The sequence below is a fragment of the Melospiza georgiana genome, chromosome 5 (genome assembly GCF_028018845.1).
Source record: "Melospiza georgiana isolate bMelGeo1 chromosome 5, bMelGeo1.pri, whole genome shotgun sequence".
Taxonomy (NCBI): domain Eukaryota; kingdom Metazoa; phylum Chordata; class Aves; order Passeriformes; family Passerellidae; genus Melospiza; species Melospiza georgiana.
In genome coordinates, this window is record NC_080434.1 from 53,413,950 (window position 1) to 53,434,316 (window position 20,367).

The following is a 20,367-nucleotide window of genomic DNA, read 5'->3' on the forward strand; positions in this document are numbered from 1 at the left end:
CCCACGTAAAATCTGTCCTGAATTCACTGGATTCACTGGGATTTTTAACATTCAGAAAAACCTAATTTTTCATCCTAGAAATTTACAAATCTACATCATAAAGTCAGAATCAGAGGGATTAAACTGACATCTTCCAATCCAGATCATCTATTTACAAAGACTTTGCTTTCAAGTTGGATGTTCAGACAGTCATTAAGTTCAGATGTCAGAGATAAAATAAGCAACCCCGGTGGCTCTCTGTCTTCATGTTTAAGACAAGACAAGTTAGGACGATATAAACCACTTCTACAATGTACTGTTATGGATTTTCCCCATACATTTTAGTGAGCTTGCCATTCTAGCTGAGATTATTTCACTGAAGGCAGCTCATTATATTCCAAAAAAAAAAAAAAGGCAGAAAGACGAAAAAAAAGCAGAATGTGGAAGTCTCATCAGTAAAACAGGCCAGTTTCCTCTAAATAATTTTATTTTCAGAAGGCATAACAATAAAACCAGATGTTGGAAGTAATCATAACCATTATCCCAAGAGAAACCTTACAGATCCCTTCAAATAGCAGCAATGAGTCTGTCATGCTCAGCAGTTGCAGAGGATAAAGTCTGCTAACTTGTTCATCATCAGAAACTTCAGTAATTCTTATTAACACACAGGGAAAGTAATTAATGACAGCAAAAACAGCTTAGCTTCCTCACAACTGCTGCACTTGTATATCTGATCAAATGGGCAGCAGAAGCAAACCACAAAAACACTGTATCATTTAATGAAAGGAAAAGAGGATGAAAAAGGCTATACATTGTTGTGATTGAGTTAGTAAAACAAAAACCAGTTGGAAAGATGAAAGAAAAGTTTAATTTTCACCCCAGGTCTTTTATTTTTAAAAGACTTGGTTTTAATATTGTCAACACAGCAGTCAAAGCAAGCTCATAACCAGGGGAAGGAGCACTGCCAGCTCAGCTGAAGCTCCATGGGAGCTCCCTACATTATCAACTGCCCCAAGAAACAAACTGCCACATCTCTCCTCTCTAATCATATTCCCTTTCTGACCTGCCCTAGGTAGGAACAGAAATGACAATGCTAAACTTTCTAACTTTTCTTTCCTATGTCAAGGAGGTTTCCATCTTTGGCAGTCTGCAATCTGGGTAAGATGAGCAGAAAAACCAAGATATACACAATCCACCTATAACAACAAACATTGGAACCCAAGGGTGTTCTAACAGGGACAAGGCAACAACGCCCATGACAAACAGGGTCTGTGACCTCTGTGTGTCCCAGCTCGGACAGAAAATAGGAATGTTTGGTGTGGATTATTTGTTAGGTGTCCATTTCTATTTACACTGCAAGACAGTTACACTAGGCATTGAGTACCTCAAACCTGTGTGACTGCTTACTCAAATGTAACCCCCAGTGCTTCCATATGGACCTCTGCCAAAGGAAAGCACAACATTTGGCCACCAGCACCTATGGTGAAACACAGACACATCCATGCAAAGATCTTCTCAGTAGCATACAGCGTTACAAGCTGCTGCCTATTTTTTTTATGTCCTCTACTCCAGTTACTTTAGTGTATCTAGTTAAATTCCTTATGTCCAAAAAGGTCCCAGAAAGATGTTCTATAAGCACTTTAAGTATAAAGTTGTCATAACAGATCAACAAGTTGGTCAAACAAAGATGCAAACAGACACTACTAATCCTTCTCACACCAAAGAACTGTCAGTAGGAAAGGTCCTTTTACTTTCCTCAGAACATGACTACTTGACAAATACAGATGTTCAGAACTAGGGCACCTACACAACAACTAGTTTTTGAAGTAAATTATGTCCCTCTTACAGACAGCAAAAGACATAATTAAAAGAAATTCAAACAACTGATCTTGTAAAATTATAATAAAATACAAGATGAGGTAGGAGGGAAGTTGAAGTCAGAAAGTTTGCACTTCACATGTTCAATTGCTTCCAGAAGTCAAATTCCCTATCAGCTACACAGCTACAGAACACACCAGGTTTCACTCAACAACATGAAACCTCTGTCTGTCCAACAGAACTGGAAATTTTTTGGTTAACCTTCCCCTTAAAGACTGCCTATGGATAAAATGTTTGTATAAAATTGTGTTCATAGTTATGTGCTGCTCTCATCACCCAGGTTTGTGAAAGATTAAGCAGAAAAACCTTCCTCAGCAAGTTCTAGGAAATACCTATTGAAAACTTCAAAACTTGACAAATATACCATCTAAGTTTTAGATAATTACCTATCAGTCTTAACCAAGTCTTTGTTTCACCTTGAATCTTCTCTGCTAATAAGCCAGACTTCCATGGAAAACACCCACAATATTATTTCCCAGAAGTAACAGATTCGTGTACCAGTATTTTTGGTTACAGATGACCAAGCTCTAATCAGGACATTTTCCTACAGGATCTGACTATGGATTGAAGTCACTGGCAGCCACTTTTTAGGGACCAGTCCTCATTGGAGTGCATAACCTATGACCTCCCATGAGTGCTGTTGTGATAACCATTTTTCTAATACATTTTTTTGGCCATAATACCACAAAGTTGGATTTGTTGGCATCATCCTCTACCTTTAGCATGCCCAATACACAGCCTCTAAATAACTGGGTGGCAAATTGCCACGTTAGTAGCCCAGGGGGACAGAAGCAGCGTGACCGGTACTGAGCCAGCTGTCCAAGGAAGTTCCGACAGCTTCTGCCCACACAACATCCGAGAGCAGCTCCAAGAACAATCAGTACCTTCCTTCTCCAAACTGTTAACAAATGGATCCTGTCCTGTGACTCATTCAGGTCTTTCAATTAATAATTTTTTATCATTTTCCAATCAAACATGGATCCCTTGCTATGAAGAAAATAATCTTCTATGTGAGGCAGTCATCGAAATCTTCTTAAACACTGCTTTGGGGCAAAGGGGAAGGATTACATCAAATTTAGCTGGACTAAAAATGCCTCTGCTGGAGATTTTATTTTTACATTACGTTGGTGGGTATTCATTAAAGCCACATCAGCTGCTCATCGTGGGAGATTTAGAATATTTTGGTAACATAGGAATAAAGTGTCATAGTAATTCAAAGCTCCAAGGCTGTTCAATAAGCACCTGTCAGGAAAAAATGTATCCAGTCAGTCAGCAGCTACCCAATTGATTATATGCACCTTAAAAGCAACACTGGTTAATTACTTTGTTAAACAAAATTAAATAAGTTAGGCTGAAAATCTCTCTTTTCTTTCTTCCTGTATAACTGTAGGCACATTTGTAAATCAGGCCTGGACCCTCACCTTCTAGCTAACATCTCCACACCTTGTAAGATGTCTGGAGGAATGGAAAGATGCCCTACAGGTTTAAGGAGGATCCATTTGGTACAAATACTGCAGAAGGCAGCCACAGGGCTGTCTTGCAATGACCAAAGGTGTATCAAGCTTCAACAAAAAAAAAGAGTATCAATGGATCCTCAGCAAGCAGCAACTGTACACTCTCCAGTCAGTCACAAAGCAGCCTGAAAAAGCTTCCAGAATTAAAAAAAGAGCATCCAGACTATCAACATCACACCTGGGGTCTTTCCAGACTGCAGGACTAGACTGTCACATAATCAGATATACAGAGTACTGATCTGCCCATTGATCAAAGATATCGCTGATGGGCTCTTGGGCCTTTGCTGTGCTCAGGTTTGGCATTCAATGTGAATCTTGTTAGTGAAAAAAAGGAGTTCAACACACACCGGATAAACAAATATTTCTCAAATAATAAGCATGCAATTCAGTATAGATTACAAACCAAGCAATCAGAGATTCATTACTAAGTCCATATCTAGACTTCTGTCAAGACAGAATGCAAATTCTCTGGACTGTTTTCTAAATATCTCTTCAAGGAAAAACAAAAAAGAGATCACACTAGTAGCCAGTTACAGCAGCTCTCTTCCAACTAATAGCTGCGGAAAACAAGCCATCCCTAGCCATCACCCATTTGAGTCCTTTATTTAAAATATCACACTTCCTAAAAATATCTACAGATACCTATACCTACATGACCTTCACATTCCCATCTTCTATTCTTTGGGGGAGTTTTATGAGACCTGATCAGGCAACTTTTAAACCATAAAACAACTAATTTTCTTTTCCTCTTCCAATTTATTTTGGGTGTACACATAATAGAATTATTTTTTATTGTGAGAATCGTAATTTAATTCATTTCCAAAACATCACAGAATAATTCAGGTTGGAGGGGATCTCAGGAGCTCTCTCTGACTGGCTGCTCAAATCTGCTCTGTTGAGAAATTAGACCAGATTATGGTACTTTGCAAGGGTAAGTCAAGTTTATGAGTTCCACTGCACTGGATTTTCATTGCATATTTTATAGATGACATCATAAAATATGTACAGCAGTCATATATCCAAGTGATAAGAACATCATGCTTTTAAGGAAACAAGGTATTGTTTTTAAAACTACAATCTTGAAAAGAAGATGTGAATATTGTCCTTGAGCAAACACCCCCTGCACACCCAGTTTACAAATTCCATTGGGATACTGGCTGTTTTACATTTGTTTAAGAATCACTATGGCAAGTAAGAAAACTGGTGATTTTTCAGTCTTCTTCAAACCTCTACCATCTCCTATTAATTTCATGCTAACACATAAATATTTCAGCACCCCTTTTAACCATATTGTTGAGTTGTTCATACATGAAGCAACTGGCTTCATTCATTCATCCTTCCTACAAAGACAAGGACAGACTACATTGATTGCATAACATCTACAGATTATATCTGTGCTGTGGGAGTTGGTGTCCAACACTGTCACTGTTACTGTTTTTACCACATTACATTCCTTCTCAGTACATCTGCCCTTTGTGTGTTTTCCTTGCTTGAAAATACCACAGTGCTTCAAACATATCTCATGTTTAAGTTGGAAAGGCAAAGGCAAGATGCCAAATTCAAGTAGCAAACTGTGAAGAGAAGGTTTCTCTAAAAGCTTTTAAATTGCACAGAAGCAGCATATTGCCTACATAAAGTACAGTTGAAGCTGTGTAGCATTCTGCAATGCAGTAAATATGAATTACATAGACAAGAGGTTTCTTGGTAGAACCTCCAATTTGGAAGTTTTGATCTAGTTGCCTGAAATGTACACATAATTAATCTGTTTACAAGCTGATGCTTTCAAAGGTTGAGTGAATTTCAATACCTGACACATGGTATGCATCTGGTAGACTCGACCTTTTCAAGCAATACAGCACATTCTGTGTAACGACATACTTGATAAGGAAAATTAGTTTATGGATGAATCACCAGAACTGTACATCTGTGTGTGCCTTAAACAGATCTGTACAAGCTTCTGCATGGGATAATAAATAAAGAACATTAAACAAATATTTTTTCCAAGGAACATGTACATAGAGAGAAACAACAAACTGGAAGACAAAAGGGTAAAATACACAGGAATGAAAGTTAGAGGCCTCAAGGTAGCTTGGATAAATAAAAGCAGAGTCTGCAATTACATGAGCACAACTGTTGACAAAACACTTCTCCTGTCCAGGGAAATGAGATTAAATCAAGTGGATGAGATTTTAATGGCAAGTACATCAATCACAGAAGAGAAATGGAAAGACCTCAGGAAAAAGATCTTCTCTTACAAAAAACACCAAATACTCCCCAGAACACTCCACATCCACTTCATGCACCTCAGTGAGGTCAGAGCTCCTGAAGGAGGGAAGAGATTGTGGTATGTGGCACAACAACCCACAAACACCAGAAGTGATAACTAACATGTGAAAGCAGATTTACTCCTACATGCTTGTGAAAAATGAATCTGCAAAGATTCATTGTGCTAAAATTAAAATTTAAAATAATAATTAAAAGAACAAAGACAACAGAATAGTTGTTTGTGGGCTTAATTTTTCCAGACAGAAATTTTTGTTCGACTACAATTTGTTTGGCAAGACTTCGGGGTTGTACATATATATTTACATACACGCATAGTTTTAGATATGCAGAAAAATGTGTGCAATAGCAAAGCTTTAAGCATAAACATTGATTCTTGTGTTTCTGTTGGGTTTTTTTCTGTTTGCTTCTTTTTTTCAAACACTACAGTTAATTGAATGCTGACATATATCATCATACAAGAATGACTTTTTTGTCTACTATTCTGCTTGATTATTTAACTTGCTTCTGCCTTATAGCCATGAGAAAGACAACATGAACTGAGACTTGTGTTTACTGAATTTACTAATTTTTAAGTAATAACTTTTTCATAATTTATTTTCACAAGCTTCACATTATCTAATGATCTAATAAGCTAAAAATCTAATCTTTCCCATCACATTTCCTTCCTGCAATTATCTTAACCTTCTAACAGCAATAAAACCCTGTTGAACACTTATTAACTGCCTAACACACAAACTCAAAGTATTCCACAAATCCCATCTCATCCTTCACCATTCTTGCAACCTATTCCTACTGTATGCCAGCACCAAATCACAGACAATTTTCTGCAATTTCATTTCTACACTTTTGTCCTGTTTGACAGAGTCATTCTGACTCAATACTTTACTTCATCTGCTGAAATCAAAAGGAAACAGGCTTTATTATGATGCCATCCAAATTCCTCTTTGAACACTGCAGTACATGCAGCACTTACCATGAAATAGGAAAAGGAATTTAATCCTCAGACATAAGGAAAAAAACTCAAGTTGAAAAATTTAAATATGATGTGAAGGCTTGACAAAGTTTTCTAAGGCTGACAAGACTTAGAACCTCGTTTTGGAGAAACTCAAAATGTTGCAGAAGTTAGTTTTCCATTAAACTATCAAAATAGCAATGCAGACATGGATCCAAGTTAAATGTCTAAGTTTAAAACTAAAATTTAGGATTCCCTTCAATTCAAATAGTCATCTTTTAGTACTGTTAAATAAGAGAGGGTTGGAGTTAGCAATATAACCAGAAACATGAATGAACCAGAGCAGCAGGGGGAAACTGGGTAAATCCAGCTTATAAATCTGTACGGTGACATTTCAGAATGAAAACCACTTTGCACCCTGCACACCCTCAGTGTCTGCAAGCTGCTCTCACACCAGCAGCAGGGGGTGTGAGACATGACAAGCTCCTGCTTCACTGGGTTACTCTGGACTTCCTGTATTAACCTGGGAGCACTGGACGCAGACCAAAGGGGCCTTTGGTCGGGGAGATGCCGCGGACGATGCAGTCGAACAGAAAGCTGATCTGCTCCCCTTCAGCACAAGAGAGGAAAAAAACACCAGCCCCTGCAAGAAAGCACAACATAAATATGTATGGTTTTCACCTGAAAACACTAGAAATATATTTAGCTGAAGCTATTTATAATGTAGCAATCAAAAGAGTTTTAAGTGCAAGCCATGAAAAGAAGTCAACAAGATATTCTCCTGGGAAAAGAAATAAAAAATTCAGGTCAGCACACACACACTATACCACAAACATACATATAAATTCAATAGCTGTCTAATAATTCATGCTAATTTTATGACATACAGGCAGTTAAAGTAGTGTCCTAGAACAACAGAATGGCTTGGGTTGGAAGGGACCTTAAGGATGGATCATCTACTTCCAATCCCCCCTGAATGTCAAAACAGACACCTTACTCTCAACAGCTGTGCAGGTCTTTTGTTCTTATTTACCCCTAAAATTTTGGGGTCAAACTTTCCTATGCAGGAAGTGTCAAGAATACTTAAAGTGACTTCAAAAGAATGAACCAAGTTAATTCCACTTTTAACCGCTTTTAAGCAAGAGGAGCTTTTTATATGCCAACAAATTAGAATTTGGTTATATTGCTGGATTATAGTATAAATTTTCCTAGACTAAGTCCTATGTGTCTATTATTAACATAATGTAACATAACTCCTCAGGTTGTCATCAGATCTTTACCCTTTGCTCTATTCTGATATTTGCTTTCCATTCATTAAGAATAGCCCCAAGCAAAATTAGAATGAGATTCACTAAATAAACAAACAAGTTAGGAGCTCCATGACACATGGCTGCATGAACAACACAAAAGACTAGAAGGGCTCCACAGAACATTTTATAAATTGTCAGTCCAAATATAAATCACATCAGGGAAAAAAAGTTATTATCTTAAAACATCAGACAAAAGACCACCCCAGTAACCAGCAATTTTAGGGAAATAAAACTTCAATACCAGACAAAAAAGGAAATTAAATTAGTATATAGACCTAGAAGAAGTGCTGCCACTTCACCAGAGCCAAGAATGCTAGCAAACTCCAATATAAAATCTTAGACCTGCAGTAGGGTTTTGCACATTACTTTTCTTGTGACTCAGGCCCTAATTTGGACATGTTTGACTTCTGCATGTCTCTAGCCAATTCTGAGTTGCGTTTGTATTTTTTTCAATTTTACTCAAAGAAGCACAGCTGATCTTGACTAGAATGACTGCATCCCCATCACTTTCCAAACATATGCCCTGTCATACCCAACAGGATACTCACATTTCACTTAAGAAATTTATACACTTTTGACAGCTTGACAAAGGGCTGTGTGATTCAAACAAAAAGGATCGTATAAAGTGGATCACAACCCACAACACCTACTTGAGTAAATTAAGTATAACCAGCAAACTGTAAACCAATCTCTCTAGGAAAAACATATTCTGGTCCACACTCTTGTCATTCCCAATTTATGTCACATCTAAGTCTCTCCCAGTTCTGCTTAAATCTGTTCAAGACAACATTGTTAGAGACATCTTCATAACTTGATTTGTCACTCCACTGCATTTGCATCTCTTCAGATCTTACCTATCAAGAATTCTTCAGCCAAAGAAACATGAAGCCACCCTGGCTTCATGGTCAGAGGCTATCTAGGAGAGTACAACATTAATCACACAGCCTGACAGATATGAAGGTTTCTGCTGCTGACTCACTTGAAGTCTTGCCCATCTCTTCCCTTCCCAGGAGATGCCAAAGTCAGAGAACATTGTATTAGGATAAAAAATCCTGGCTGCAATGTATTCAGGAATTATCTGAAATTCAGCTTCTTCTTTGAGCTGACTTCTCCTCCCTGAACAGAGCACAGAGAGTCTACAGGAACAGCACCTTTGCATTCAATGCAGCAAAAGCAAGCAGGATATAAACACAACATAGCAGAGGACATTCAGGTCTCAAGCACAGTGATACACTATGTGGCTTGATAATTCAGCAGAATCCTACACCTCCCTGTTGCCACTCAGGGCAAAAAAAAAGATTCCTCAAATATTTCTGTACATAAGGAGTACATCTGGACCATTTTGTTCTTTTATCACCTTTCTTAAGAGTTACTTAAACTCCAAAGAGGCTCTACAAGCCTCTGACTTTAATGGAAACAAAGTAAATGTGTGTGTGTACGCTTGCTGCTTAACTCAAAGGATTTTTTCTGCAAATAATTATCAGTCATCGGGAAATGCCAAAACCAAATGTGATGACCTTTATATAACCAGTGCAAAGAGTGTATGTCCATGTGCATGTGGATACAAATCCAACAGAAAAATACAATAATCCCTTTGTAGATTCTATTCTTAATTGCTGACTGACTCTCACAGGAAACATTTTCTTTCTAGTTTTGTTAGGTAGGACTAGATTGCAAGGGAAGAAAGAAGTCTGAGGGTCCTTGCAGAAAACATCAAGTGAGATGAATGAGTAGGCAGGGCTTAACTAAAGCATACATAAAAGCAAGTGATTACATTTCTTTTCTCCTTTCTTGAGAAAACTGAGAAATTCACTACTGGAAATTACATATCTCAGTCATGTGTTGGAACTGGTTTGGTGCACAGGCATTTAGAAGCCAAGGAATGTGTGGCATGCACAATGTAATAGCATGCAGCTGTTCACCAGACTGAAGGGCTCACTCAGCTCTCTCCATGGCCTATGAGACTTGGTGAAATGCAGCCTCCAGCCACTCGCAGGAGACTGAAACACTCAGCCAGTCCTCTGTGGCAATCAGCAGTGAAGCATTGAACAGTCCCTCAAACATTCAGGACAAGTTGCCAATTTCATAAAACTTCAAGTACTGCTTAATCTTGCCAATGCTGATTTTAACTGATCATATGGGCAAACACACTTTAAAAATGGACAATAGCCAAAAATTACTTCAATCTCTGTAGTGTGTGTGAAAGTAGGGAGGAAGAGTCAGTTCTTTCCCATTAATTACTATTCCTAACATAGAACACTAGAGCCTGAAGCCTTTTAGCTGAAGCCTTTAGCCTTTAGGCAGGAACCAGAGCAGCTCATTCCATGGCAATCAGCATGTCCATTCCAACCCCAGCCTTGAGCAGCCTCTTCAGAGGGGACCTCACACTGCTTTTCTCTGTGGGGAAAATGACACAGTATTCCTATTATTGCCAACTAAAATATGGGCATGACAACTAAAAATAGATAAATAGAGATAATGTTGGTTGCCTGCAGTAGGCCTAAGTAGGAGACAGCACAGAATATCTGCATATAAAGAGACATTTCAATCTATGCAACCCAGGATTTTTCAAAAAATTCCAGATCTTGCCCCAGTTTAACCATCTCTACTACTTCTTTATTTCAAATAAATGCAGAAGGGGAAACAAGGAAAGAAGGAAGGAAGTACCAAATTTTATCAAAGCACCAGAAGGATTACAGAAATATTCCTGCTTATCCTGCAATTAGCATTTGTTCTTTCAAAGGGCACTAAGGGTCCCACAAGTTCCCTTCTTCAAGGAGATGCTGTCAGAAAATATGAGGCAGCTTTAAACCAGGCTCTGGCAGCTAATCCTGAAGCACTTGAACATGGAGAGCCTGAATTCTCATGGTGTTAATGTGCCCTTTTATTACCCTACTTGAATTTTTTCACACTGACCTCCAAGTGAAGATTCTCCAGGTCATTTTAACTGGTGCACACTAATTGAGCTGGGAATGTGGGAAAGTGAGAGGCTTCTTTTTTCCAGCCTGTTCCTCCAGGTAAACCTCTCCATTGACTGCTAGGCCAAGAAACCAGCTTTTTTCAAACGGTGTGTGAATAAGCTTCAGCTACAGAGAGAACAAAATTTTGGCCCAGAAAATAACTTATCTGCAGCTTTCAGAAGCAGAAAAAATATTTTTTAAATCTCTAGCAGTACAATTGTGGTGTTAAGAGTAAGAGAAGTTCAGAATGTAAATGTTCTTCTTCCTATTTGTGAATAAACTTGTGTGAACCATCTTGAAAATGCACCTAGACTTAATGTTTGAAATCTCAGCATTATCTCAGATGGTTTCCCTCTTCCTGGACTGAGTACCAAAGCCTTTGGAGTTGAATTAAACCTGTACTAAGCAACAGAACATAATGAAATGTTATATCTTTATAAAAACTTCTGTGAGGAAGCACGAAACAGAAAGCTAAAACAAATTCATATCCTTTTAGACCTCAGTTCTACCACAGACATAACCAAAAAAGCTCTGCTTCAGTTTCAGGCTTCATGTCTTTTGTTATGGAGAGGCAATCAAACCACAAGATTACTGGTTCCTTTTAATAAGGTATTTATTACAGTGATATTTAAACCTTAAACTCACTAATCCTCTGCATTCAGACCTCCACAGGATGAATGTGAGCAAAGATATGGTTTAAACTGTAGGAAAGTAACATTAATAATAGAGTCTGCATAATATTATATTACACTTACATGACAGGGTAATGGAGAGTGCCTTTGTTTAGGAATTAAAACAACTTCTGTAATAACATATCAATTTTTTTCCTGAACACTACTTATTTGCCTCAAGAATTCCAGAGGACTGAGGTAAAAGCTATCTGAAGAAAGATGGTCCTTCTCTTTACCAACACACTTCTGACAAGAATAACCAGAGTAATATTTTAATTTAGGTTCTATTTTCAAAAAGCCTTTTCTTATAGTGGCAATATTAAATCAAGTGTTTAGACTAAACACATATTTAAATGTTGTTATGCCTGTGGGTATGTTTGACTGCTTAGTTAAGAGCAACAACTCCTTTAACAAGATCAGCTTGAACCTGTAAAGAGTTTCCAACTGTGGCAGGCAATTTTGTACCAAATTGACTGTGCTGTTCTTCTCTCTGAATGCACACCTGCAGGGGAAAGACAAATATCCTTTCATGGCAACTGAAAGGGCTCAGCTTCCAACACTCACATTTCTTAACAATGATCCACAAGGTAGTGGGACCTTTTCCAAGGCACTTTTCGAATTCTGTTTGCTTGTAACCTTAAAAAAATCAATAATTTCATATTTTTTAAAGTATGCACACAGGGGAGCTACGGATGACCCCGTTTCACCAGAAACTAGTGTAAGTTTAAGGGAGGAAAAAAAAGAAAAACCACCATAGATAATTCATGTTCCATCACCTACAGTTCCTCATTTCACAGAATCATTGAGGCTGGAAAAGATCCTGACATAATCAAGTCCAACTTTTGACTGGACACCACCATGTCAACTAAGTGTCATGTCCAGTCATTTCTTAAACACCTTCAGGGATGCTGATTTCACCACCTTTCCAGGCATCTCATTTCAATGCCTGACAACCCTTCCTGTGTAGAAATTCCTCTCAAAGCCCAACCTAAACCTCCTCTGGCACAGCCTGAGGCCACTTCCTCTCGTCATATCCCTTGCTGCCTGGGAGAAGAGACCAATCCCCGCCAGGCCACACCCTCCATCAGGTCAGAAAGAGGTCAGGAATTTGGGTTTCCACTCCATAGAAGTAGAGAAACCAGAATTTACATGCAGAGCACAGTATGCAAGTCCCAGGAAGAATATATTTGGATTTGGATCAACTCTGAAATCTTCTAATTTTTCAGTTTATTTATTGAAAAAAGTATGCAAGTCAAACAACTTCACATCCAAACTGGCAGTCTGCATATCCATCTGTGCTCACAGGCCATCAATTCAGCATGGCTTCAAACTCTGCTTATGAAATTAAAACCTTATTAATAAAAACCTAATTATATGTTATTATACCTGTACATTTATTAACCATCCCTTTTAGATCTTGTGTACATTTTACCTGAAGTAAGAAACTGAGAAGTCCTAAATTGCCCATGGGAACAAGAGATTTATCTCCATGTAAAGGTGTATCTTAGCTACTAGGCTGTGGAAACTAGCTTCAGCCTGCTTGCTTTCATTCTGACCCCAAGTATCACTATCCACCCCATAGTTACAAAGCTGCTAATAGGGAAGGGACCAGAGAGTTGTTCTAACTTTAAGGAGTAAAAAGTCCTCTATGGGATTTAGAAATTAGCATTTAAAAAATGAGAACATTGATGCTGCCTGTAACCTCAAAGCTCCGGATCACTTTCCCCTCAGCAAACAACAAAACAATTAATCATAATTTAATAATCTGTACATTAAGCCATTTTACCTTATCTCTTGCATAACACAAGCCATAAAATTTCATTACTTTATTTTTGCTATGTATTCAATAGCAGCTTTTGACTAAACATCTTCTGGAGAGCCACAGGGCAATTTTTAGCCAGGACTGCACACAGTCACATTTCTCCTGAACACCAGGGTTGAAGCCTGCAGAAATCTACTCAGAACAGACCCTCTGATAAGAGGCTGCCTGTTTGACAAAGCAGCACAGCTGGCTCTGCAGTCTCCACCAGGAATCAGAGTGCATTTACATTTCTGCAAAAGGCAGCAAGCAACATTTGGAGGTTCCATTTGTACTTACAGAAGCCGCACCTGGTGCCCCCTTCGAAGATGAATCCGTTCGGGACAGCCCCGTAGCGCCGCAGATCCGAGAGCTTCCACTGCCCCATGACACTGGGAGGAAGGTCTTTCACCAGCACAAGGATGTCATTGCAGAAATGCAGGGTAGCAGGCCCACTCTCTAGTTTTGTGCCAGGGGCTACAAAGACTTGAAATCTATGAACTACCAAATAAGGAAAAAAATATTACTACAGGATATACAAGTGTTATGTAAGTGATTCTGTTCAGCTGTGGTATTTGGACCCTCATGCCCACACCATGAGACTCTGGCATAAAGATCTACATGGAGCCCAGACAGCCACATGTAAGTAGCTGTAAGGCCATTACCCTCTATTATGCCAGTTTAGGATTGAAAAAAATCCACTATATCTTGCCCTAATGCTACAAATGATCAAAGTTGCAATGCTACATTAATTTATCCTAAATCCTCTAGGCTAATCCCTATCTCAGATTAGTCAACCATCCAGCCCAGACTTCACTTACCTCTTCCATCCTTGCATCATTACATGGGTTGCTTTGTCTCCTCCTCTAACCTGTGTCTCTCCTTTCCCACATGCATACAATAAAAATAAAATGGTGCTCAAGGAGCCCAAAGGCCAAGGCTCAAAGAACGAAACAAATCTCTCTATCACCGACTCATCTGCAACCTTTAATAAACTGCTTCACTTCCTCCCTAGCAGTAAAATGAGGAAAATTATATTTTTCACCTTTGTGATTATTTCATGAGTTGGTGATGGTAGACGCCAAGACATTTTATATTACTAGGAAACAAAGTGATGTATAAGTAACAAACACTTTTGGATGTCAGTTATTTTTTTCGTATTTCACATCCTGAATTTTAAAAGAGCGGAGAAATAAAAAGAAACACGTATCTCATTCAAGTTTACAAAATCTAGGTTCAAATCTCAGTCCCAGTATCATCTATAATTCAGTATCCTTACCAAAAGCAGTTGTTCTAGGCTGGTCTTCCATTTTCTCTTCCAAGGCTATTGCATTCTGAATAATAAGTTATTGGGATCACTCAAATCTCAGTGTTTCAAAGGGAACAATTTAAGTGAGCAAGCATACAATTCTCAAACAATTGTTTTGACCTCCACTACTGTTCTAGTTTCTTTCATATTGTGATTAGACACAAAAAAACCAACCAACAAACAAAATAAAAACAATAAACCCACAACAAATTTTTTAAAAAGCAAACAACATCTGTCTTGGTAGAGAGAAGCATCGAGACTCTTATCTTTAGAGAAGGAGGTTTTTGGTGATGTTTATCAAGAAGCAACATAGACTTAGTCTTTGGTTATGCATCAAAGATCACACAAACAGTTCCCTGACTATGAAATCTACTGGGTAACTTCCAGGTACTCTCAGTTCTTGCATCAACTCTTCCCTGTTTCTTGCCCATGCCTCGTCAAGCATCACAAATTTCATCTGGGTCTGAGTCTTGCTTCTCATCTAACTGCTTGCTGTATTCTTAGTCACGATCCGCGCTGTAAGCCAACTCCTCATCTATGACATGCATTTGCTAAGTTCCCTGAGGCTCCAGCAGAATTAGCCACAAAGTCATTCGAGTGAAATGTGCAAGGAGACAGAGATAGATCTAACTAACCACAGCTCTGCTTACAGCCCTGCCAGCAGCACTGCTAGGGAGCAAATCAATAGTCACACCATGTCCCCTTTTGGGCACACAGTTGTTACGCAATCTGCTTAAACATCAGCTATCAAAAGGACAGCAAAACCATCATGATCAATAATGCTCAGAAAGCAACCTTTAACGCCATTTGTACTCCTCTGCCCAGAACTTTGCTGACAATTAAACCATGGGAGAAGCAGCATCAGGACTCTTTCTGCTTCATAACTGAGGAATGAAGCCCACTCTTCACACAATCAGTTGCAAGTTAAAACAGCTGCTGAAAACAAAGAGCTGCAGCCCAAGTTCTAGACCACTGTCAAAATACAGCATACCCAACTCTGAACAAAGCCAAAGTAAAAGGAAAAGCACATTTGAAAATAAAGCTTTTCCCATACACCACTTTTGGTAAATTGGAATATTTTTTTTAAAAATTCTTCCCAGCATTCTCTTACTCTGGAATAAAATACTTCCCACACTTCTCTTACTCTATAAAAAAAAAAAAATAGTGAAGACAGAGAGCTGAGTATATCCCTGAACAAAAGGTACTACTTAAAGCCATCACTTTCTTCATCCCATCTTTTCTTTTTCACAGCTATGCACTGACCTGCAGTACACTAACTTCTCAAAATGAGTTGTGAGCCCAAGCACATTGCAGGAATCACATCCACCTCATCTGCTAAAAACTGAGAGAAAACACTGGGAACTCCAGTGTGAACGCCTCCATTCTGTGGTCCTCATTCAAGAACAGTGTCAGCTCCTTTCACTTTTTTTTTTTGCTTCCCAGACTCTGAGGTCATCTCTCCCTAGCCTATTTTTATCATCCAGCCACCTTATTTTCAAGGCACACAAAGGCACCCTTACTACACTTTAGAAAAAAACACCAATCACCATCCTCTCTTCATCTACATCTTCTCTCTTTTCTATTCCTCTTTACTCAAACTAGACTCCCTTTGACTTTGTTCTCCTAACTGAACATGTACTGAAAGACAAAATCCTGAAAAAAGTTTCAATGCTTTGGTTTATTCTCCCGCCCCTAAGATTTTTTGCAATTAACTTAACACAAATTATTGCCAGTTCAACCAATTACACTTGTTTTCTTACTTCTGCATTTCTTCACTTCCACACACACACAATCTCTCCCACTTCACCTTTACTCCATGGCTGCAGATGTCATAATCCAGTAGGCTCTATTCCTACCTCATTCACAGCTTTCCTTGAAAAAAAACCTTTGCTGCTTTTCTATGTCCTCCAATCCCAACCACAACCCTCACACCCAGACTGAGATTACTCCAGCACTACATCAGTGCAAGAGCATAAAAAACAGACCTACCCTGTTATATTCAAGTACTCCTTCAGCTTTTAGGATAAGTATGCTATATATAGATCCCAAACCTAGTTTAAAAAACCAAACAAACAAACAAAAAAACTAAAACAAAAACACCAAACCAACACTGGAAGACTGTAGAGCTGTATCATCAAAGTGCACCAACCACTCCCACTACTCATGCTTGTATTGTTCAGCAAACCTTCTAACCTTTCCTGTTATGTAAGGCATCATATTTGATAGCCCTGAGAGGTACATCCACATATCTCACTTCTTATAGTTCTACATATTTTTACTGTAAAATTCCCAGGCCATCTTTCTACATATGTACTGCAAAGGAATGAGCCCACAAACCCAACAGATGGCAGAGCATATGTAACAAATGATAAAGATTGCTAATGTGTGTCTCCCACACACCTACCCTCCTTCCCTAGTTATGACTAAACAAACATAAGACAGATACTGTGGATTACCAACATTATCCCTCTTTGTTCACCACAGTTCATTTTAGAGCTGCTAACCAAGAAAATAAAATAGGAGGAAAGAGAAAGGTGAAGTTAGCTGGAAAGAATGTGTCTGATGACACTCCTTAGGGCAAAAAGTCTCCTTCTGAAATGGCACACTAGCAGCAATGAAAATTATCAATGCAACACCCAGTAGGCAGCTCAGCAAACTGGGCATGAACTGGCAAAGTTCTACTCAGGACTTTGCATCTCTTAATTCAGGCTCCCCCTGAGTCCTTTTGCCAGAATCCCTGAGTCAGTTGTAGGACCAGAAGCAGAAGTTTGATCACTTTGTTTCAAAGCTACACATCATCAGTGTCCAAATCAAAACCCCAAGTTAAGAGCTGCCATAATTATCCATCAGTACTGGGTGGTACTGTAGCCAAAACCTATTGGAAGGGATACCTGCTTTAACATCTAAGGGAGAAAACAGTTTGTCCACTCTCAAACGAGTGACAATCTTGTCCTGAACTCTACTGTTTTATTTGCATTTTAGTTTTACCTTTCTTTGTTTTTTTTAATCCTGTGGGGGAAAACCCAAACCAGAGTGAGAGGACAAAGGTTACCTTCCCCCAGGCTGTAGCGTATTCGCACATCCCAGGCGTACATGGCCTCCTTGCTGTCAAACCCCAGCATCACAACCTGGGACAGACAGATGATGGCGAGCGTGTGATTGAGGCCCTCGTAGGACAGCCCAGGATCCAAGCCACAGATGTCTTCTAAGGTCATGCTGCTCCTCTCCTTATGCCCTTTTGCTCGCTCAGATTTATCCTTGTACACCAGCATGAGCAAACAGTCTAAAAGAAGCAAAACTGTCAGAGATGATGATGCAGAGCACAGACCATAACAAATTTCTCAGCACTCTGCTGCAATACAAAGGAGCTTTAGACAACTGCAGGATCAGCTTGATCAAGTCAATGTAAAACTCTGATTTCTTTTCCCAGCCCACCCCCAGGTAGCTTATAGTCCTTGTTTTCAGGAAGCAAACACTGAAGGTGTGTTTTAAGGGTTAAATTGCAGGCTAAAAAAAAGGAGGTCAGTAATAAATCTTCCCTCTTTTATTCAAAGTCCAGTGGCATTTCAGATCCTCTCCTGAGTCCGGTGGGACTGGTTCATTAATTCAGAGCATTAGGAGCTATGCTAGGATAGCTGTTCACGTTACAGACTCTAAAGACCAAGAGGCTATTGTTGTCTGTATTTTCATTAGAACATACTGAACCACAAAAGAAATTCTTACAGCAGCTCACAGATTACCCAGCCACTAAATGGCAAGCAGACTTTGCTGCGAGATTGCTGCTGTCGGCTCAGGTTTCCTGGTTAAATGCTCCACAGCAGCCATTGCTAAAAATCATTATGTGCCACACCTTCTTTTATTTTTTTTTTTTTTTTTTAGTGTTTGCCTGTGTCACCGGTTGTTATTAACCCCTTTTCAGAGGTGTTTATTGCACAGCAACCATGCAATGGCAGAAACCAGTTCAAGTGCCATGGTCCCATGGGGAAAGCAAGCATTTCACAAGCAAACCCAAAAGGAAAGGGGAGTCACCTCTCCCACCTTTTGCACTTATGACAAAAGCAGCCCTCCTTCCCCCATATTCATTTCCTATCACACAGCACTCAGATGTAGATGAAATTAATGGTCAATATCAAAGCTGCAACACCCACAGCTTAAGCTGAGCTACAAACCACAAAAGACAAAGACCCCCATGTATTTTATAAATACTGAGGCTGGCGCTCCCAGTCCCACTGAGGTGCCCTGCAGCTCTCAGCTGGGCAAGGGACTGGCAAAATCTCCACCCACAGAGATGAAAAAGTACTGAAAGACTGAACTGTCTGCTAACTAATGCAGAGCTTTGCATGGATTCCCAATTGTCTTTGTGCACCTGTTAGCAAAAACAGCTGCAACCACAGTATTTAAACATTCTGCAATACAGTTGTGTGCCTGAAGAATGGCTATAGTTTATATACCAAGAAAAGAAGATCACCAGGGGCTTTTTAGTAAACCTGGCTAGATTAGCTAGAATAAAAATAGTATTTTTGAGGAATATTATCAGTCAGGCTCCACCATCTACAGCCTTCGAAGCTGGCTTACTCACAATAGAAACTCAGGCCCATGTTCACAGATCGATGTACTAGCTCTATGATCAACAGATGCCCTTTCACACAGGGAGGCTGCACAGATTTAGATGAGATGCAGGCATTTCAAACACTAAAATATTACTGTAACAACTCAGGTAACAAAGAATTACTAAGAAGCCCTCCGTCTTTCTAACAGGAGCCAAGGCTGCCAAAATCCATTCTGCAGCAGTGAGGATTCACGTTTTCCAAGTGTGGGCAACATTTCGCCCTAGAAAGAAGTACTTTTGGGCCCAAATGTTTTCCCTCTTGGGAACAGATGAGGAAACCTGAAGCCTACTTTTCCCTCTGCAGCAGTAAAACATCAGCTCTGTGTAACGTTTTCAATTTCCCCTTCAGAAGCATGGAAACGATCTTTTTTTCTTCTTCTTCTTCTTCTTAATTCAAAATGTCATTTTATTTTTAAATTGAAGTGATATTTTCTGTCAAAACACTGATCAAAAATAACTATCGAGCTTACAATGTCAGAGGCTTTTTTTGGTGGTTTTTTTTTTTGTTTTTTTTTTTTTTTTTTTTACAGCCAGCAGTCACCCTGAAAAAATAAGTTCACCCTCAGAAAATTAAAATTAAAATTAAAAAAAGAGAAAGAAAAAAAAAAAAAGTGCATTTGGAACCAGCACCAAATCCAATGCCTGTGCTTTCGAAAGTCACTTTTCCCGTTGTTTTTAGTGAGGGCAGGAGCTCGTTCCGAGGCCGGACGCGGCTCCCGGGCAGCGCAGCTCTGAGACGGCCCCTCCAGGGCTGTGCTGGCACTCGCCCCGGGAGCCGGGCAAGCTGCGGGGCCCCGAGCCCCGTCCCCACCGCCAGGCCCCTCTTACCTGCCACCGGGGAGGGCTTGCGCAGCACCAGCCACCTGCTCTTCCACTGCAACGAGAGGCAAAGGGACAGGGTTAGCCGGGGCCGCGCCGGGGAGAGCGGGCTCTCTCCCCTCAGGGCAAGGGGCGGCGGTCGGGGACCCCCGCGGGCCGAAGGGGCGCCGGGAGCGGGGACCTTTTTTCCGTCTCTCAACTTGACGTGACCCTCCACCACCACGGAATCCGTCATCTTCAGTCATGATTCCGGACAGCTGCGCCGGCTCGCTGCGCCCGCCC

The 20,367-nt window shown here is 39.7% G+C and overlaps 1 protein-coding gene across 3 annotated transcripts in view; it reads right to left on the bottom strand.

Moving 5' to 3' along the window:
- Positions 1 to 20,367, bottom strand: part of DOK7 (docking protein 7) — a 59,915-nt gene extending 39,548 nt beyond the window's left edge. The window contains exons 1-5 of one of the 3 annotated variants that reach the window (XM_058025064.1): positions 20,267 to 20,367; positions 20,095 to 20,140; positions 17,710 to 17,940; positions 13,649 to 13,849; positions 7,133 to 7,252 (exon numbers count right to left, since the gene is read on the bottom strand). In XM_058025064.1, coding sequence (XP_057881047.1) covers positions 7,133 to 7,252; positions 13,649 to 13,849; positions 17,710 to 17,940; positions 20,095 to 20,140; positions 20,267 to 20,320 — 652 coding nt within the window. In that variant the 5' untranslated portion in view covers positions 20,321 to 20,367. Of the gene's footprint in view, positions 1 to 7,132; positions 7,253 to 13,648; positions 13,850 to 17,709; positions 17,956 to 20,094 lie in introns of all 3 variants that reach the window. The other 2 variants (XM_058025063.1, XM_058025062.1) reach the window with 2 other exon arrangements.